The 19,520-nt window shown below is 42.4% G+C and overlaps 1 protein-coding gene across 1 annotated transcript; it reads left to right on the top strand.

Annotated features, from left to right (window-relative positions):
* The first annotated feature begins 3,166 nt into the window (after positions 1 to 3,166).
* On the top strand, positions 3,167 to 7,534 carry RESP18 (regulated endocrine-specific protein 18). Its single transcript, XM_006890307.1, has 6 exons — positions 3,167 to 3,272; positions 4,727 to 4,831; positions 6,692 to 6,812; positions 7,045 to 7,084; positions 7,206 to 7,295; positions 7,460 to 7,534. The coding sequence occupies exons 1-6, from the start codon at positions 3,167 to 3,169 to the stop codon at positions 7,532 to 7,534; spliced, it is 537 nt and encodes a 178-aa protein (XP_006890369.1).
* Positions 7,535 to 19,520: the final 11,986 nt, after the last annotated feature.

Here is a 19,520-nt window from a genome sequence, read left to right as displayed (position 1 = left end):
CAAGCCAAGCCATGCAATTTCATGGTATTCACATGAACAATGAATAAAGAAGACAGAAGAAGCACTAATGATTTTGAATTGTGGAATTGCAAGGATTATACTATACTATACTATACTATACTATACTATACTATACTATACTATACTGTACTACACTATGGATTACCAAAAGAACAACTAAATCTGTCTTGAAAAAAGAGCAGCCAGACTGCTCCTTAGAGATAAAGATGGTGAAACTTCATCTAACATACTTGGGGCCTGTTGTCTTCCAGTTCTTGAAAGATGATATAATGTTTGGAAAACGAGAAAGTCAGCAAGGAAGAGGAAGACTCTCAACAAAACGGACTGGCAGAGCGACTGCCACAATGGGAGTAGATGGTGAGCCTGGGGCAGGACTGGGTAAGGTTTTGATCTGTTGTCCACAGGGCTGCTATGAGTTGTAGTAGACTTGATAGCACCAAAAAACAACAAGAAAGAAGATTCAGGCTGCAGCTAGAGATGTTTCCCACATAGAACCAGGGCTGTGATGTACATAAGGGAGTTGCACCCAAACACAAAAGCAAATCCACTGCTGCCTAGTTTATTCCAACTCGTCATGACCACACAGGACAGAGTGGAACTGCCTCTGGGGTTTCCCAGGCTGAAAGTTTTCTGGAAACGGACTGCCACTTCTTTACCAAGCATCCAGATCAGCTCGTGGGTTCAAACCGCAGACTTCTCAGTTGGTACACTGTCTGCTTTAACCACTGTGCCACAAAGACACTTTAAGGATGTTGCTTGAACTGTCTTCCTTTACAGTTAATTAGCTGAGCTCACCTGATCACTTAATGGGGGTGATTGTGTCATTACAGAATTGGCAAATTGTGTCATTACGTAAGTGCCAAACCACCGAGAAGCATGATCCAGGCAAAATGACACGTATTTTGGGGAACACAAATGAATCCATGATAGATCCATATTCAGAAGTCAGAGAAAAATTCTAAATTAGGAAATTATTATAAAGTTCATTAGGTATTTCTGATTACAGCTGTAACTTTCTCTAACTTGGCAGTTTTAACCCACACAAATATACATGAGACATCTATCTTTATTTTCTGGAAATAAAAATTCTAAAATCAAGGTGTATGCATGGCTGCGTTTATTTTGGAGGCCTTAGAGGGCAGTCACATTTCCTGGCCTTTTTGCACTTCGACAGGTCACAGCAGTGAAGCACTCAGCTCCTAAATGAAGAGTGGGCGGTTCAAACCACATTGCAGACTGCTCCTATAGACTAACCTAGCAATCTCCTCCTGCAAAGGTATATTCAGGCTATGGCAGGTGTTGTGTGATGACATTGTGGTTATACAGAAAGGAACTCGTAGGATAGTGCTTTAAGTGTTTCATTGTTAAGCAAAAGGTCAGCAGTTCAAATCCATCAGGTGTTCTGTATCAGAAAGATGCATAGTATTCTCCTATTAAGATCTATTATTGTTGTTGTTTTATGTCGTTGTGTCAGAACCAATCCGTAGCTGACCCTCCAGTGGGTTTCCAGAGGCTGTAAATCTCATGAGAGGAGATGGCCATCTTTTTCCCTGAAAAGCAGCTGGTGGATTTGAATTACGTTTTAGGCTGGCAGAGCTACTCCTTATTGTGAGGCCTCCAGAGCACCCTTGGAAATTCAGTGGAGGTTAACTGTGAGTTGGAATTGGGGTTTTATTAGATGGAAAATGATTCTTAATTCTAAGGGATGTGTTTTGATTAATTTAGGAGTGAAATGTCGTCATGTTTGTAAATTTTAGATACTTCAAGAAAAAGAAGCACTTATGGTAAAATGTTAAATTATTAACATTAATAATTATATATCTGACTTTTCATTCACTAGACTGTTAATATTTGAAAAAATCTTAATAATGTTTTGGGGGGTTTTCATAATATTGTTTTAACTTTAATTTTAAAAAATTGAGATACCATACTTGGCATTTAGAAAGCTTACATCTGAGCCTACTGGTAGATGGCTCTCAAAGCAATACCCATTTGAAGCAGACTAGTTAATTGCTTGGTTAGTTAATTATGTGCCAACTTACAACTGACCCTCTAGCAGGTTTCCTGGGGCTGTAAATGGCACAGGGAGAGATTGCCCATCTTTCTCCCAAGGAACAGCTAGTTAATTAGTTATTGCAATAGCTCAGAGAGTGCAGTGACTTGGGCCAGGGGATGGATATGGAGAGAAGGAATAGATGGGCAATGTATTTTCAGATGGAAATTATGTTGCTGTTGTTGTTGCTATATGCCATCGAGTCACTTAGTGACTCACAGTGACCCTGTGTACAACAGCCTTATACTCTGCTCTATCCTGTACCAATCTTACTGTCTCTGACACACCTACCCCCATTACCCATATGGTTATTAATTTTTAGAGGAATGAGGGTAAAATGAGCATCATTGTTGTCAGTTACTATCAAGTCAGTTCTGATCCGTGGATCACCCAAGGGTGATCAGAAACAGTGTTCAAGGCTGTCCGGAACAGACTGATGATAGGCTTGCCTTCTGAGGCTCCGCTGGGTGAGTTTAAATCACCACATTTTGTCTTATAATCAGCTTTGTATCTGCTAATGTCACCCAGGAACATAAAAAGAGCATTAAAGATAGTAAAAACGAAAAGGGGGGAAAAAAGATAGTAAAAACGACTTATTTTTTTGAGAGGCAACTGCCCAATCATTATTCTTACGTTATCATCACAACAAACATGTAAATTAGGTACAATTCACTTCCACAGTTTAGATGTCTCCTTTTAGAATCAAACTAGTGTATTTTACCCAGCCCTCCAATCGCTATCTATTTTATCAACCTTGGCACTGCTGGGCCTTGGGGATAGACCCGGTGGTCCTTGGGATAAGGCAATGATAAAAAGGAGGCCAAGGCAGGAACTTTAGGAGATGTTGAGAGGGGCTTAGGTAGGTGCCTGCGGAAGTGGGAGTCTAAAGCCAGAGCCACTCAGGAGGCTGAGCCTGGGGTGGGCTTCTGTCGTATCGGCCTGTGATTGGCCCAGCTGCCACGAGGAGGGTTGTGCAGAGGCGGCCTCATTGGCTAGTGGCGAGCGACAGCCCTGCCTTGGCGTCTCCAGCTGCTGCTGTGTTGTGTCTGATTTTTGCACATTAGACGGTGGAGCAAGCGTGTCAGAGAGAGGATGCTGAGTCCACGGTGGCCTGGGGGCCCCGGGGGGCTTCGGCTGCTCCTCTGTTTCCTGCTGCTGAATAGCCGCCCGGGCGACTGCAACGACATTAATGCCAACGGTCAGGAGGAGACTTGGGGGTGTAGGGGCAAAGCCAGGGAGCAGTCCTGATAGAAGTGGGTGAGGGGGCCTCAAGGTTAGGAAATTCAAGATAGAAATGTGTTTAGGGGATCGGGGAATCACCTGGGAGGAAGGGGTCAACGTAGGCTTCTCCTTCTGGGCCTCAGAGACATGGGAAGACGGGAAGGGAGGCAAGTGGGCAGGAGGAGCTCGACAGTCCTGCTGAGGGACAACGGGGACTGGATCACTGGGCAGTAGGAGCAGGAGCTGGAGTCCGGCTGCCAGGAGAAGGTTGGGCCAAGGAGAGCCTGCAGACCCTGGTGTTTGCGACTTGATTTCTGTTAAGGGGAAGGCCAGGCCGGAGATGCGAATAATTAAGAGGGGAAGGATCCCTCCATCTTTCTCCCCCTCCCACCGGCACCATCCTAGGTAGAACTCAGTGCTGACTCATGGTCAGAGACAGACCACAGGCTCCAGAACTCCCGTGCTGAGGGCCAAGAGTGCGCAATTTCCTCGTCTGATCTTCCCTCTCCCAGCCAGTATTTAGGATCAGATTCGGATGCCCGAAGGCTCGAAGGCTCGCAGAGAAACGAAGAGGTCCAGTGGCAGCAGGATATAGGGAGAGCAGAAGCCGGTGGAACTGTCTCTCCACCTCGCAGAGCCTCCGCACCACCCCCAGCCTCTTCAGCACCCCGGAGAGCGCCCAGCGCACGGTTGCATGGGTGGATGCGGGGCACCGCTCATTCCTACCAATTTAGGGCGCGCCGCCTTAGAGAACTATTTCTCCTCCTTGAAACTGTTAGCCTTCTTGGCAATTCTGGAGGTTCCATCCCTCCTAGAAGCCAGAAAATGGTTATTAGATTACACTTAATTGCAGAGAATTCCTATTTCTTAGTACTTTCCTGTATGACTCAAGGAAACCCCATTATAGAGGGGGAAATGAGCCCTTCTCCAAGCCTACCTTATCTGTTAAGGTGTGTATTCCAGGAGGGACTGTTCATGTCCCCAGCCATCTCCCTAATGCACAGCTGAGCAAACTGTACTTTTCAGAAGAGACCAGTCATTCAAACCCTATGTCCTAATATTTTCTTCTTCTCAGGAATCCAGAGCTCTTACCTAATTCCCTCCCAGAATCCAATTAATGCAGTTCACTTGTTTTCTTAATGCCACTGACTATCTGACTGTCCATCCCATGCATATATCTGTCTGAACCATTGTTCACTTGAACTTCCACAGGCTACTGTGCCCCAGGGACTGAACTATAAATAGGGCAGGGAGAGACAGGGAAGGGGAAATGAGGAGAAGGGTTTGAAGGGGAAACAAGGGCCTGGTGAGGGGACAGAGGCCTGGAAATCCTCGAGTAATAATTAGTGCAGGGAATCTGCTTCTCTTTAACTGGAGCTTTAGAGGGCTTTTGGTCCAACTCTTTTACTAACATTTGTATTGTGTCCTTAGATGGCCAGAGGCAAGTGAAACTGAGCCATCTCTGGCCCTTCCAAGGATTTACCATCCCAGTCTTCTGGCACTTACGAGATGTATTCCAGCAGATTGTCCCCCATGGTAAGTCTGGGAGAACTGGAGAAGAGAGTGGGGCCAGGTCAGTCTGAAAGGTGGGCAATGGGAGGATCTCTGAACTGAGCACAAGCTTTCCCCTTCCCAAAGTACCTCTCTCCACCTGAACGTTCCTGGCATGCTCACCTCATGAAGGATGGCTAAGGCAGGAGTAGAGGTGGTATGGGTATGCTAACTGGGCTACTTGCATTTGAATACCCTACAGAGACCAGCAGAGCAAAGAGTCCATGGGATAGATTAGCTCTCAACCTTTTGGAACCAATCCCAACTCCTGGCATTATTTATTTTTTTCCAGAGCCCCAAAACCCAGAGTTCTAAGTCAGAACAACACATACACCTAATATGACTTGGATTCTAGGGAGACAATAGGGAAAATTGGATGACAAATAAGTGGACCGAAAAGTGCACGGAAAGCTCTTTGGGACAGGTGGTTGATTCTTCATTAGAACAGAATTTCATGACTGGGGAAGAGCCAGTCAAGAGATCTGCCTTGAGTTCCTCTTACTAATACTGCTGATGTCCAGTATGTGTCTTCCAGCCTCTAGCAGTGGTTATCAAAATGCATGCCCAGGACAATGGCATTAGCATCCTGAAGAGACTTGTTAGAAATGTAAATTCTTGAATCTCCAATGGTTAATCGCTGGACTAGTTGGCAGCTCAAATCTAGAGTCATTTTGGAAGATAGGCCTAGTGACCCGCTTCTGAAGGTCATAGCTTTATAAATTCTATGGAGCAATCCTACTATTCAATTGTGGAGTTGCCATAAGAATCAACACTATGCCAATCAACAACACAGACCTACTGAATGAGAAACTCTGGGGTGGGAACCACAATCTCTGCATAAACTCTACTGAAGACTCGGGTGCACAGTAACATTTGAGAGCCAGAGCTTTAGTGGTTTCTAAGCACTCTTTAAGGAGCCCTTGTGGCATAGGCTATAGGGAGTTGTGCTGTTCACCCAAAAGTTGTGCAAATCCTAGAACCTCAATAGATTAGATCACCCACTAGCCACTCAGGAAGAAAAATATCCAATCTCCTCCTGTGCAACCTACAGTCTAGAAACCTGCTGGAGGGTCAGCTATGAGAAAGAGAGAAACACTTTCTATATCCTTAACTTTAACCCTCACAAGAGCATCAAAAGAATCAGAAAAGAGAATATTATCATTCTAAGGAGAAGAGTATTGAGAATACCATGGACTGCTAGGAAAACAAACAGATTTGTCCTGGAAAGGGTTAAACTGGTTCCGTCTAACATACTTTGGACATGTTGTGAGGAGAGACAGGTCCTTGGAGAAGGACATCATGCTTGGGAGGGTGGAGGGACAGCGCAGGAGAGGAAGGCCCTCTATGAGGTGGATTGATTCAGTGACTGGGATAATTGGGATGGGAGTGTCAGAGACAGTGCGATTGGCACAGGACAGAGTGGAGTTTAGGGCTGTTGTACATAGGGTCGCTATGAGTCGCAAGCGACTCGACGGCACATAACAACAACAACAAACAACAATAGAATATTTACTTGCCAGGTACTGTGCTAAGCCATATATAATACCCACAATATAGGATCCTACATGCACTGTTAGCCTGGTGGTAAGAAATTGCACTGCAACCCGAAAGACGTAGTTCAAATCCACTAGTTGCTTCAGGGGAGGATGGGCAATCTCCTTCCATGTGATTTACTGCTTCTGAAAACCGGCTGGAGGGTCAGCTATAGGTCGGTTCTGATTTGATGGTACTCAACAACAACAGATGCGTATTAGAGACAGAGAAGTATTGATCTCATTTTGTTTCCCAGAATGGACCAATCACAATGTCTCATGTGTCAACTCACCCCTTTCCTTCACCCTGCAGGACTGTTCTGGAAGAATGACATTACCCAGGATGTGATGCAGAAAATGCCCCGACTCCACCCACCAGATCTCTGTCAGAGGAATAAGAAGGCAACTTCCCCCACTAAATCTACTGGCATGAGGTGTGTGCAGTGCATAGTCGATCGTGCTGTTAGAAGGGCAGAAGGTACAGGAGAGGGAATAGGTATGAAATTCTCAGGAGGAGCGTCCAGGAGCACTGAAAGGAGAATGATTCTGAGCTTCTGCCTGAACTCAGCGGGGAACAATTCCATCATCCACGAGTGATATTTTCCAAGTGAGGGGAAGTGGACATTGACAAACCTAGATCCTATATGTCATCCCTGTCTCTTCTAGGGGCGAGCAAGAGGAGAAAATTCTACTCTTATTCCCTAAGGTGAGACCCATGCCTCACCTCATAAATTCTGAACCCCTAGCTACGGGCTGTATCTCTTTCCTTCTGAGATCCTGTCATTTTCTTCTATCTCCATTCTTGACTCCCGGCACCCTGCTCACAGAGCCCCACGACCAAGATGAACAAGGATCAGTGCTTCAACTCTAAAGTGGCCTCAAAGGGCCGGAAACAACAGGTGGCCACCCCTGCCAAGGTGAGGGGCTGGGTTTTTCTGGAAAAGGCTAGAGCCTGATTAAATGAAGGGGCTGGGTATGAAGGAGGGAGCGGGTACTGGGATGTGAACAGATAAGCTGAAGGAAAAACCAGTCTTTTCTTCCCCAATTGGAGTCTGTCCCCACTTTCCCATCTTTCTCACAGACCACCTGTGAGTATCCAGATGCGAGGCTGGGGGAGGGGTGGGAGCACATGATGCAAGATTCGAGGAGCTTCTAAGGAAGAAATGATATAGTGTGTAGAAATGACTACAGAGTTTTCAAAACGAAATGTTTTCCTTGATGCTAGTGTAACTTTGTACATGTCCCTACACCCCATCATAATTCCTCGTGTCATGTCACCTGCAAAGCTCCTTTGGATGAGTTAAATTGGATAGCCCAGGGTCCCTCACAGTTATACAGTCACACTCGCTCTGTTCTATGCCTTGAGGAAAGCCACCTGGGCAAGACTCTGAGGCAGAAAGTTGGAATCCCTGAATCTTCAGAAGTTGAAAAGCATTCACGTAGTACTTTGATCCATTTTTATAAAGGAGAAATTGGGGCTCATGATGGTCAAGGAGATCACTCAAGGCTGCACTGCAGGTTCATGGTGGAGCCAAGCCTAGTCGTAGGTCTCCTGATACTCAGCCTTTTCCCTTTTACAGCCGCCATCTTTCATTTCAAGGATCCAGTGAGGAGTGAGCTATTTCAAATATTAGACTCTTCTGTATTAAAGTCAGCCTCACTGAGGAGGTAACATCCAGACTAAGACCTAAATGACAAGAAGGTGGCAGCCATGTGAAACATAAGGGAAGGGTGTTCTAGGCAAAAAGCATGGTGATTACATAAGCTCTGAGACGAGAATACCATGACATCCAAAGAGCCAGGGGTAGAAGATAAATTTGGAGAAGTTGCAATCCCAAAGGCACACAGCTCGAATCCACTAGCTACTCTGTGGGAGAAGGATAGGCAATCTCCTCCCACGCACTTACCTGCCTCTGAAAACCTGCCAGAGGGTCAGCTATGGCTTGGTTCTGACTCAATGGTTTACAACAACAGCAGTCAAAAGAGACATCATCTCCAGCGGACCTGATTTAACATATCAAAACCAGGTAGGGCCAGGATTAATTACACGGGGACCTGCAGATCATAGTGGGTTGGAATTTATCCTAAAAGCGGTGGGAAGTGAGCTGAGAAATCTTAAGGAAGGGATTGTCATAACGTGATAATTTTTAAAAGCCACCCTTGCAGTGTCAGAGCTTGGATTGTGAGAAGGGCACATGTGAGGACTGATAAATCTTCACATGGCTGGTCTGGGGGAGACTGGGTGACTCGAACTCGGGTGTTGTCAGTGGAGCTGAGCTGCACAGATGACTGACTCCATCCAGGGGCAAACCTGCACCTCAGGGTTGTTCCAGCCCCTCACACCCTCCAAGGAAACTGGTCTCTGCTCCTCACATAAGGGCAGCTGGGCATCTTGAGCTGGGGCAACATAGTAAGTAACACACCCACCTGTGGATGCCAATGAGGATCTGCCCTTCTTCTCCAGCTCCACACTGGAAAAACACTGGAAGGAGAGAAGTTCTATGTGGGAGTCAAGGGGACAATGGTGGACTGAGTCACTCTGCTTAAGGCTTAGGAGATCAGGTTATGTTCCTAAGCTGCTGTGAATTTTAAAAGGGTAAGTGAAGGAAGGCTGCCTCTTCACAAACTGATCTCAAATCTCTTCGTTCTTTTGTTTTAGGGCTTCTTTGAACCATCCCTTACTGTGGGCCGAAACCTTGTAGCTGACTGAGAACACAACTGATGTCTCTATATGCTCCATCACCTTCCCCTTGCCCTCCAAAAGGAGCATTTCTAGGAAGACTCAAATCTGGACCATTAAAGTAAATTTTCATGCAAATTCCTGTGAGCTTGTCATGTGTAAGGACGGGTAAGATTTGGACCTGACCAGAGCCTCTGAAGAAAGCGAATTGGAGCCATAAAAGAGGTTGGGTGAGGAGGATAGCACAGTAACTTAAGGACAATGTCAGGCTAATCTTTCCCTTGGTTTTCCTTCCACTGACCATTCTGAAAGTGGGGAAAGTCATATTGGAACCATAGATGCAATGAGAGCCTTTCTCACCCCCAATCAATTTGAAAAACAGTTTTGTATTAGGCATTAACATTGAACTTTCTTACACCTTGTGATTCATCAACTCTTCTCTTAGGTGAATAGCCTATACACGTCATTCTCAAATCTTACAATGTGTTGGAATCAACTGAAGGGCTTGTTAAGGGCAGATAAATTATTAGGGCCCACCTTCATCTCTGATTCAATAGGTCTGGAATGAACTCAAGGATTTGTATTTCTGAGAAAGTCCCAGAACATACTGATTTTTGCAGGAACCACACTTTGAGACTCAATGGCTTAGAAAAATAAGTAACACGTACAAGATTTCCACAACATGACACATAATAATTGTGGACTAGGAGAAAACCCCAAATGTCCATCAATAGAAGAATGGATTAAGTACATTACAGCATATTCATAGACTAAAACACAGTAACGAAGAAGAAACTAGTTTAACAAAACCTGAGAAACTAGACAAAAATATATATTGTTGTTGTTGTTGTTATGTGCTATCGAGTCGCCTGCAATTTCATAGCGACCCTATGTACAAGAGCTTTAAACACCGTTCTAGTTTGTGCCAACCTAGCCATCTCAAACGCACTCATTCCCACCACTCCAGTCACAGAACCGATCCATCTCATCTAAGGCCTTCCTCTCCTTTGCCACCCCTCCATTCTGCCAAACATGATGTCCCTCTCCAAGGACCAGTCCTTCTTTGCAACCTGTCCAAAGTAATATCAGAATCCTTGACTCCAAGGAGCATTCCGGCTTCACCTTCTCCAGGGCAAACCTGTTTGTTCTCCTAGCAGTCCATGGTGTATTCAACACTCTTCTCCAGCACCACAGCTCAAAGGCATCAATTCTCTTTCTATCATCCCTGTTCACTGTCCAACTCTCTGATGCATAGCATGTAAATGCAAAGACTATAGCCCAGATCAGGCGCACCTTAGTCTCCAGCCTGACATCATTGCTCTTCAGTACTCTTGAGAGGTCCCTCACAGCTGACTTTCCCAATGCAATTCGTCTCTTGATTTCCTGATTGTTGTATGTTATCCCATATGTATGTTGTTGATAAATGTCAATGAGTTGACTTTGACTCATGGAGACTCTATAGATAACAGATCTGAACCTTGCTCTAACCTCACCATCTCTGATATATACTCCAGTCCATTCTGACAGTCACTGTATCAATCCATCTTGTTAAGGGTCTCCCCCTCTTCCTGTGATCCTCTGCCTTTTCAAGCATGATGTCCTCTTCCAATGACTGGCCCCTCCACACAATATGATTAAATTATATGGGATGAACTTGCACCATCACTGCCTCTGAAGAATACCTGGTTTCAGTTCCTCCAAGATAGACTTGTTCTTTTGGCTGTCACTCACAGTTTATTCAGTATTCTTCTCTAACACCACAATCCAAAAGGCACTAACTCACTGTCCAACTTTCAGATGCATAAGAAGCAATTAAAAATATTATGACTAAGTTCAGAACCTTCTTAGTCTTTAAACTGATATCCTTGCTCTTTAGCACTGTGGTAGCGTATTTTCCCAATGCAACATATCTTTTGCTTTCTTGACTGCTGTTACCATGAGTGTTGACTGTGATCCAAGTAAAATGAAATCACTGACAACTTCAACATTTTCTTTTTTTCTTTTTTTAACTTCAACCTTTTATCCATCTATCATGATGCTGCCTTAGGTCCAGTAATGAGAATTTTTGTTTTCATGATGTTGAGATATAATCCTATCAAAGGCTATAGTATTTTACCTTCTGCAGTAAATGCTTCGAGTTCTCTTTCCTTGCTTTCAAGCAAGTAAGATTGTGTCATCGGCATAATGCAAGTTTTTGTTGATTATTCCTCCAGTCCTGATGCCACATTCTTCGTCATTTAGTCCAGCTTCTTAAGTTATTTGCTCAGCATACAGATTGAATAGGTATGGAGAAAGGATACAACCCTGATGAACATCTCTCATGATTTTAAACCACACAATGTTCCTTTATTTTGTTGGGAAAACAGACTCTTGGTCTATGTGTAGGTTTCTTGTGAGCCCAATTAAGTGTTCTGGGATTTTCATTCTTCTCAGTGTTAGCCATAATCTGTTTTGTTACACACAGTCTTTGCATAGTCAACAAAACACAAGTAAACATCTTTCTGGTATTCTCTGTTTCCACCAAGATCCAACTGATATCAGGCCCACAGACTCTTCTTAAACCAGCTCGAATTTCTGACAATTCTCTGTTCATGTACTGTTTCAGTTGTTTTTAAGAAACTTCAGCAAGATTTTACTTGCATGTGATATTAATGATATTGCTCCATAATTTCCACATTCTGTTGGATCCCGTTTTTTTTTAAAAATGGGAGTAAATATGGATTTCCTTCAGTCATTTGATGAAGTAACTGTCTTCCAAATTTCTTAGCATAGGCTAGTGAGCACATCCAGGGCTGCTTCCATTTGTTGAAATATGTCAATTAGTATTCCATCAATTCCTGGGCCCTTCCCCCCCCCCCAATACCTTCAGTGCAGCTTGAACTTTCTTCATGACCATTGGTTGTTGATCACATGCTACTTCCTGAAATGGCTCAGTTTCGACCAATTCTTTTGGTACAGTGACTCTGTATATTCTTTCTGTTTTGTTTTGGTTTGAGTGTTTTTATAATTACTGGAAAAATTTATATATCCATTTTCTTTTTTGTGCTTCCTCTATCACTCAAGATTTTTGCCCATGAAATCCTTCCATGTTGCAACTGAAGGTTTGATTTTGGTTTTTTAATTCTTTCACCTTCTGTTCTTTCTCTTTCTTTTTGTTTTCTAACTCCAGCTCTTTGTACAGTTTGTTCTAATAGTTCACTTTGTCTCCTTGAGCTGCCCTTTGAAATCTCCCTTTCAAATATTTTTAAAAAGCTATTAGTTGGCAACAATGAATGAATGAGAACCCAAAATTTCTGTAAATGTTCATTAAAACTACTAAAATATAATAATAAGTAAAAAAAGCTATTGGTTGATAAAAATAGGAGAAGACACTGGACTAAATTAAATAAATACTAAATCCAAACTCACTGCTACTGATTCTCACTCACAACAACCTTAGTGGACAAAACTGCCCTGGAGAACTTACAGAACTGCCGTATAATGTTTCTAAGGTTCTAAGTATTTATGGAAGCAGCATGCCACATCTTTCTCCTGGGAAATTGATAGTTTTGAATCAACTGTTTCATTAACAAAGAACTTTTCTTCATCTTTGGCTTTAGTATTTGGTGAGTATTTTTAAATAAGAGTTGTACTAACAAGTCTTCCTTATATGTATATGGATATCATCCTGTGATTGATAGTATTATATTTCAGGACAGGTCTTCAAATGAGCTTTTTTAATGATGAATGTAACACCATTCCTCTTCAGTTTGTTGCTCCCAGCAGAGTAGGTCACATGATTGTTTACAACTTCTAGTTTTCCTATAACCATACTTTGTGTATTTCATGTTCCAATTATTAATGGATGTTTGGAGCTGTTTCTCCTCATTTTGAATCATGCCACCTCAGTAAGTGAAGCCCCTCCATTGCCTGAAAGCTTTACTCGATCCACATCAGTAGGTAGACTATTTTGAGAAGGCAGCTCTTCCCTAATCATGATTTGAGTACCTTCCAACATGATGACTCATCTTCTGGCTTCATTTCAAACAATGTTCTGCTGCTATTCTAGGGTTTTTGAGGGCCTGTTGTTTCAAAAGTAGAGGGCCAATCCTGCTTCTTAATCTGTAAGCTACAACAGTGACCTTGCTGGTGTTTGAAATATCAGTGGTGTGGTATCACAGTACCAACACAAACCACATAATATGACAAACTAACAGATGGGTGGTGGTGTATTTGAAATATCAGTGCTGTTGCATCACAGTACCAATACAAGCCACATAATATGACAAACTAACAGATGGGTGGTGGTGGTGGTGGTGGTGGTGGTGGTGGTGGTGGTGGTTATGCCCCATCAAGTCAGCCGTGACTGATAGCAACTCATGCGCAATAGCTCTAAACCCTGCTCTATCCTGATCCAATCTCACTGTCTCTGACACACCTAGCCTCATTATCCCTGTGATTGTGTCAATCCATCTCATGTGGGGTCTTCCTCTCCTGCAATGTCCCTCAACCCTTCCAAGCATGATATCCTTCTCCAAAGACTAGATGGGTAGTGCTTTTTAAATATAGTTACTAAAAAAATAAACCACATGTAATAGCATTCTAGCTCTACTATACAACATTGATCTAGTAAAATGCTTTCTTTTCCATTCTTACCAAGGAAGACAATCAGAAGCAGTGAGTGTTCATTTAGCAAAGACAACAGTATGTCCACTCTTTTATTTAGATATAGCAGAGATAACAATATACCATATTTGATTTCAGGATTGTGCCAATTCTTCCATTTTCTATAGAAATGTGGAAAGATTTGTTACTATTGTATCCCACCAAAAATTATACTGATTTACTATTTTGCAAAAAAAGGAAGACCCTGAGTCCATTATTTTTCAAAAGGAGCAGGTCTTCAACAAGATGAATTAACACAGTGACTACACCAATGTTCTCATTGTTACAATGTGAGAATGGCACAGGACCAAGCCACATTTCATTCTGATATAAAAAGGGTTGTTAAGAGTTAGAGCCAATTCAATAGCACCTACAACATTGCACTAATTAGATGTGAAAAGTAAGATGTAGTGAGTACTCTTGTTACCATAATGAGATACATGCACTCCAATGACAGAAGGAGGTCCCTATGAAAGTTCAGAGTTCTGCCATATCTGTTACATTTCTAAAGCCTCAGTGGTCTGTAGTTTGTTGAGATGCCCTCTCTAAATTGAGAGACAACTTGCTTCACTTCACGCCACCTACCACAACAGAAAAGTGAGCTTATGAAGCAGGCCTCTGTGGAACATGTAACACACTCACCGAATGCTGTTCTGACCCACTTACTAACAAACCATCAGGTTTCCCGTGTGGCCTGAAGCAAGAAAAATTTCTGCAGCAATTCCATACAAGAAAACAAGCAGTCCTATCTTTTAATTATTAGGATCCAGGGGTCATGATAGGCAGCTCTCATGGTCTATGGGTAAGGAGTGCTGCTATCAGCCCAGAAATGTAGGCAGTTCAGATCCACTATCTATTCCCAGGAAAAAAGATGGGCAATCTCTTCCTGTGCAATTTACAGCCTCTGAAAACCTGCTGGTGGCTCTGTTATGAGTTGGTTCTGACCAGACAGAATGAGTGAGCATGTGTGCGTTGTCTGCGTTGTCTCTGTGGTGCTGAAAATGTCTATAGCAGCCTGAGGTGCTCTGTGAACCTTCCCTACAAGCCCTAGCAGTACAAACCCCAACTATTCTCCATTTAAAAAGCAACTCCTGGTTTTCTATCAGTCCCTGTTGCAGAGTAACACTTGGCCATGAGACAGAAAGAAATGTGAACAAGGTATTATCTGATCAACTAAATAATAAAATCAGAGGTTTGTTGTAGTTCCATGTTAAATGCAAAAATGTAGATGAGCTAGAAGGTTTGAAAGAAACAAGTGAACTGCATATGCAGGAAACTCAAACTCCTACTGATTCTCTCCCTCATTCACAACTTTATTTATGGTCTCAAGAGGAATTCTCCATGATCAGCTAACAGAGTAAGAAGGAGCATATGTTTAATTTATACATGAGTCTGCACAAAATCCAGGCATCATTCAAAAGTGGAAGGAAGCAGGGCGCTCTGTTGGCATATTCCGGAGGCTGCTGTACTGTAAGCCAAAAGTGGAAGGAGGCTGTCTAAAAAGTGTCCTTAAATGACATCAGTGAAGGTGAATCCACTCTTTAGAAAGTTTTTATTGGTAGATCTGGATAGCTACTTGGAATCGGAAAAGAGAAAGGATGAGGTATGAATCCATACTGATTCATTATTTATGGCTGACAGATTGGTTAGCTGATGATAGCCATAAATAAAACAATAGTATCTGTGTTATTACAGCATAGAATATAACACTTGTAATGGCTTCAGAATATAAAGATCATTATGACCAAAAGAAAACAGAATTGTGAAGGAATCCGTCTCTCATACTTTGGACATGTTACTAGGAAAGGATATTTCTTGGCAATGGACATCATGCTTGGGGCTTGGGAAGAGGGAGAGTCAGCAAAAAGCAGACCACGCTAATGAGATGAATTGGCAGTGACCACAGCAAAGGGCTCAAGCATGTCAGAGATGGTGAGGATAGCCCAGGATAGGACAAGGTTCAGGTCTGTTGTTCATTAAGGTAGTGTGATATCACACAATGTTCTACCCATAGAACCCTTCAGAATTCCAACTTGAGGCTTGCATTTGCTCTTTAGTTCTTCCAGCTTGACAAATGTTGAATGTCTCTTCCCTTTTGGGTTTCTAACTCCAGGTCTTTGTACATTTCGTTATAATATTTTGATTAGTCTTCTTGAGCTACCCTTTGAAATATTCTCTTAAACTCTCCTTTTAATCATTTCCCCCCTTTACTTTAGCTTCTTTACATTCAAGAGCAAGTTTTAGACTCTCTGCTGGTATATTTTTTTATGTTCCCTTTGTTTCATGTATATTTTTATTGATTTATTTATTATCAGATGTAGCCATTTTCAGGGACTTTAGTGATCTCAGTTATCCTTAAGGTCATAACATTGTTTTAATATTATCAGCTTTAAAAATACTTCTGCAGAAGCATATACAGATAAGCAGAGTAAATAGCTGGCTTCTTTCCTATATGTGTAATGATCTTTTGCTTTCTTCATGTATGATGTCATCCCGTAACTTGTCTGGTCTTTGGTCTTTAGTGTTCAAGGCAGCAAAACTATTATTGAAAATATTTTTTAAAATTTAGGCAGGATAAACTAAAAATTTTACTCTAGCTTTCATAGACTCCTTTTAATTTTGTTCAATTTGCTCATGAGCAATTAATGGCCTTGGTATGACTATTGATATTGGGATTTTTCCATTGTACTTTCCTATAAATAGTCAATTTGATTTCTGTGTATTCCACCGAGGTCCATGTGTATAGCCAGCATTTCTATTTTTTTTAATTTTTATTATTTTTGTGTGAGTGTACCATCAAATCAGATCTGACTGGTACAGGAGGAGATTGTCCCTCCTTCCCCGGCACAGCATCTGGTGGATTCAAACCGTGCACCTCTGGGATTATAGTTGCAGCTCCTTGCCACTAGGTCACCAGAGCTCCCCAGCATTTCTATTTTTTAAAGGCATTTACAATTAATAAATCATAGATTGTACAATATTCTGTCTTTTGATTTCCAGTCTCATATGTGTCACCAAGGCCATATTTTCCAGCTACCAACCCTTCTTTGTTTCTAACTTTGCATTCCAGTCATGATTATTATTATTAATGTATCTTAAATGCATGTTAGATCAATTTCAGATTGCAGAAGGTGGTAGAAATCCTCAACTTCTTCAACTTTGGATTTATTGGTTGGTGCATATATTTGAATAATAACTGTAGTAACAGGTCCTCTTTGTATGCATGTGAATATTAGCCCATCACTGACAGCACTGTACTTCAGAATAGATCTTGAAATGTTCTTTTTTATGATGAATATGACACCATCCCTCTTCAATTTGTCTTTCCCAGGATAGTAGTAAATCATGTGATTGTCTGATTCAAAATGGCCAAGACCAGTCCATCTCAGCTCACTAATATTTAGGACGCATCGATCCTTATGTGTGCCATTTTGGTTTTTGACACTTCTTGGCAGCATCACGATGGGTGATAAAGAGGTTGAGATTGTTAACAGCTTCAGTTTGCTTGGCTCTAAAATCAACAATCTTGGTACCAGCATCCAGGAAATTAAAAAATTAATTGCATTGAAAAGTCAGCTAACAGATACCTCTCCAAAGTATTAAAGAACAATGATGTCAGTCTGGAGACTAAGGTGCACCTGATACAGGCCATGGTCTTTGCAATTACTTGCTATGCGTCAGAAAGCTGGACAATGACTAGGGATTATAGGAGAATTGATGCCTTTGAGCTGTGGTGCTAGAGAAGAGTATTTAATATACCATGGACTGCTAGGAGAAAAAAAACACATTTGTCCTAAAGAGAGTGGAGCCAGGCTGCTCCTTGGAGGCAAGGATTCTGAAGCTTCATCTGACATACTTTGGACATGTTGCAAGGCTGGATCAGTCCTTGGAGAGGGACATCATGTTTGGGAGGGTGGATGGACAGCGCTGGAGAGGAAGACCCCTGATGAGGTGGATTGATGCAGTAACTAGGGTAATGGGGATAGGTGTTTCAGAGACAGTGAGATTGACATGGGCTAGAGCAGGGTTTAGAGCTATTGTACATAGGGTTGCTGTGAGTCGCAGGCCACTCAACGGCACATAACAACAACAACAACAGTTTTCCAAACTCATATTTTGTATTTTCCACATTTTGATTGTTAATGTATGTTTGCACTGTTTCTTCTCATATTTTGTTATATCACATCAGCAAATGAAACTCTTTTATTGGTTGAAAGCTTTTCTCTAGTCAAGTCATTAAAGTACATTCTACATTGAGCTTTAATGGCCTAATGAATAAGAAATTGCATGGCCAACTCAAAGGCTGGTGGTTCAAATCCACCACCTGCTCTAAAGGAGAAAGATGAGCAGTCTCCTCCTGTGTGATTTAGAGCCTCTGAAAACCCACTGAAGAATCAGCTATGAGTCAGTTCCAACTCAACAGTAATGAACAACAAGTGCTTTGAGGAAGCAATTCCTCACCAGGTGTATTTTGAAATGCCTTCCAAGTTAAAAGACTCATCCTCCAGCACAATATCAGACAATGTTTCACTGCTTTTCAAACAAGTCTGTCTTCAAGGAAGTGCAACCAGGCTGCTCCTTAGAGGCAAAGATGGTGAAACTTCATTTCACCTACTTTGGGCATGTTATCAAGAGATGTAAGCCTTTTAAAAAAAAGACATCATGCTAGAAAAGGTGGGAAGTCAGAGGGGAAGATCTTCGATAAGGTGAACTGACACCATGACCATAACAATGGACTTGAGCATATTAGAGATCATGAGGATGGCACAGGATAGGGCAAGGCTCAGATCTGCTGTTCAGAGGATGGCCGGCTAAATGTCGCAGTCAACTTGATGGCGCCTAACAACAAAATAGGGCTCCAAAGACCCATTATTTCAGAAATGAAAGGCCAGTCCTGCTTCATCTGAAAAAAAGAAAAACATGTATACACAAATCTCTGGTGCTCTAGTGTGAAGGGAGTTGTGATGTCAACCCGGTAACACACCATTCTAATCCACTGTCAGCTCTGCAGGAGAAAGAAGGGCAATTTCCTCCTGTGTGATTTACTGCCTCTGAAAACCCTCTGGAGGGTCAGCTATGAATCAGTTCTGACTTATAACTCTGCTGGGGAGGGGTGTATGTAAAGTAGACACTGACCCTCCAGCAGGTTTTCAGAGGCTGTAAATGTCACAAGAGGAGACGGCCATCTTTCTCCATCAGAACAGCTGGTGGATTTGAACAATATGCCTTTGGTTTGGCAGTGCAACTCCTTACTCACTAGGCCACCTGAGCTCCCCCAGAGATACAAGAGAGGTGTCAGATGTGTGCATGTATGTGCCTGCGCACACGTGTATGATTTACTTTTATGCCATATCTACAAGAAATATCCTTGTTGGTTGTTTATAGCAGATTTCATCATGGAACTGATACTATTATATCCCATCTCATCAAAGGACTGACTGTACCACAGCTGCCAACTCAGAGAATAAAGTGTAGAAACCCTAATATTAAGATCCCCTGGCTAGGTGCAGGTCAGGACAAAGGGAGCGTAAACAATACCAAAAGCTGCAACGTATGCAATGTATCTCATGATATATGCTGGTTATTGAAAAAGCTGATTGACAGAGTTGAACTCATTTCATCTTCAAGACTATACCCTGTGATGTCGGTTCTATTAGCATCCCTATTTTACAGATCAGGAAATTTGGTCTTAGAAAAGTTAAGCAACTTGCCCAAGTATACAGCATCACTAGAACGGAAATCCAGGCACACCTGACTAACCATTCCTGGTCTTAAGGATGATACCGGCACTATTGATTAAAATGTATAAGAGTTCCTG

The sequence above is a fragment of the Elephantulus edwardii genome, unplaced genomic scaffold (assembly GCF_000299155.1).
Source record: "Elephantulus edwardii isolate Elephantulus edwardi_28Jun2011 unplaced genomic scaffold, EleEdw1.0 scaffold00087, whole genome shotgun sequence".
Taxonomy (NCBI): Eukaryota; Metazoa; Chordata; class Mammalia; order Macroscelidea; family Macroscelididae; genus Elephantulus; species Elephantulus edwardii.
This window is presented reverse-complemented; position numbering and strand designations above follow the sequence as displayed.

Excerpts from the sequence above, each read along its gene's own strand:
- RESP18 (XM_006890307.1), top strand. The coding sequence starts at position 3,167 with ATGCTGAGTCCACGGTGGCCTGGGGGCCCCGGGGGGCTTCGGCTGCTC. Across the intron at positions 3,273-4,726 it reads CAACGACATTAATGCCAACG|ATGGCCAGAGGCAAGTGAAA; the intron begins GTCAGGAGGAGA and ends TTGTGTCCTTAG. Across the intron at positions 7,296-7,459 it reads AGGTGGCCACCCCTGCCAAG|ACCACCTGTGAGTATCCAGA; the intron begins GTGAGGGGCTGG and ends TCTTTCTCACAG.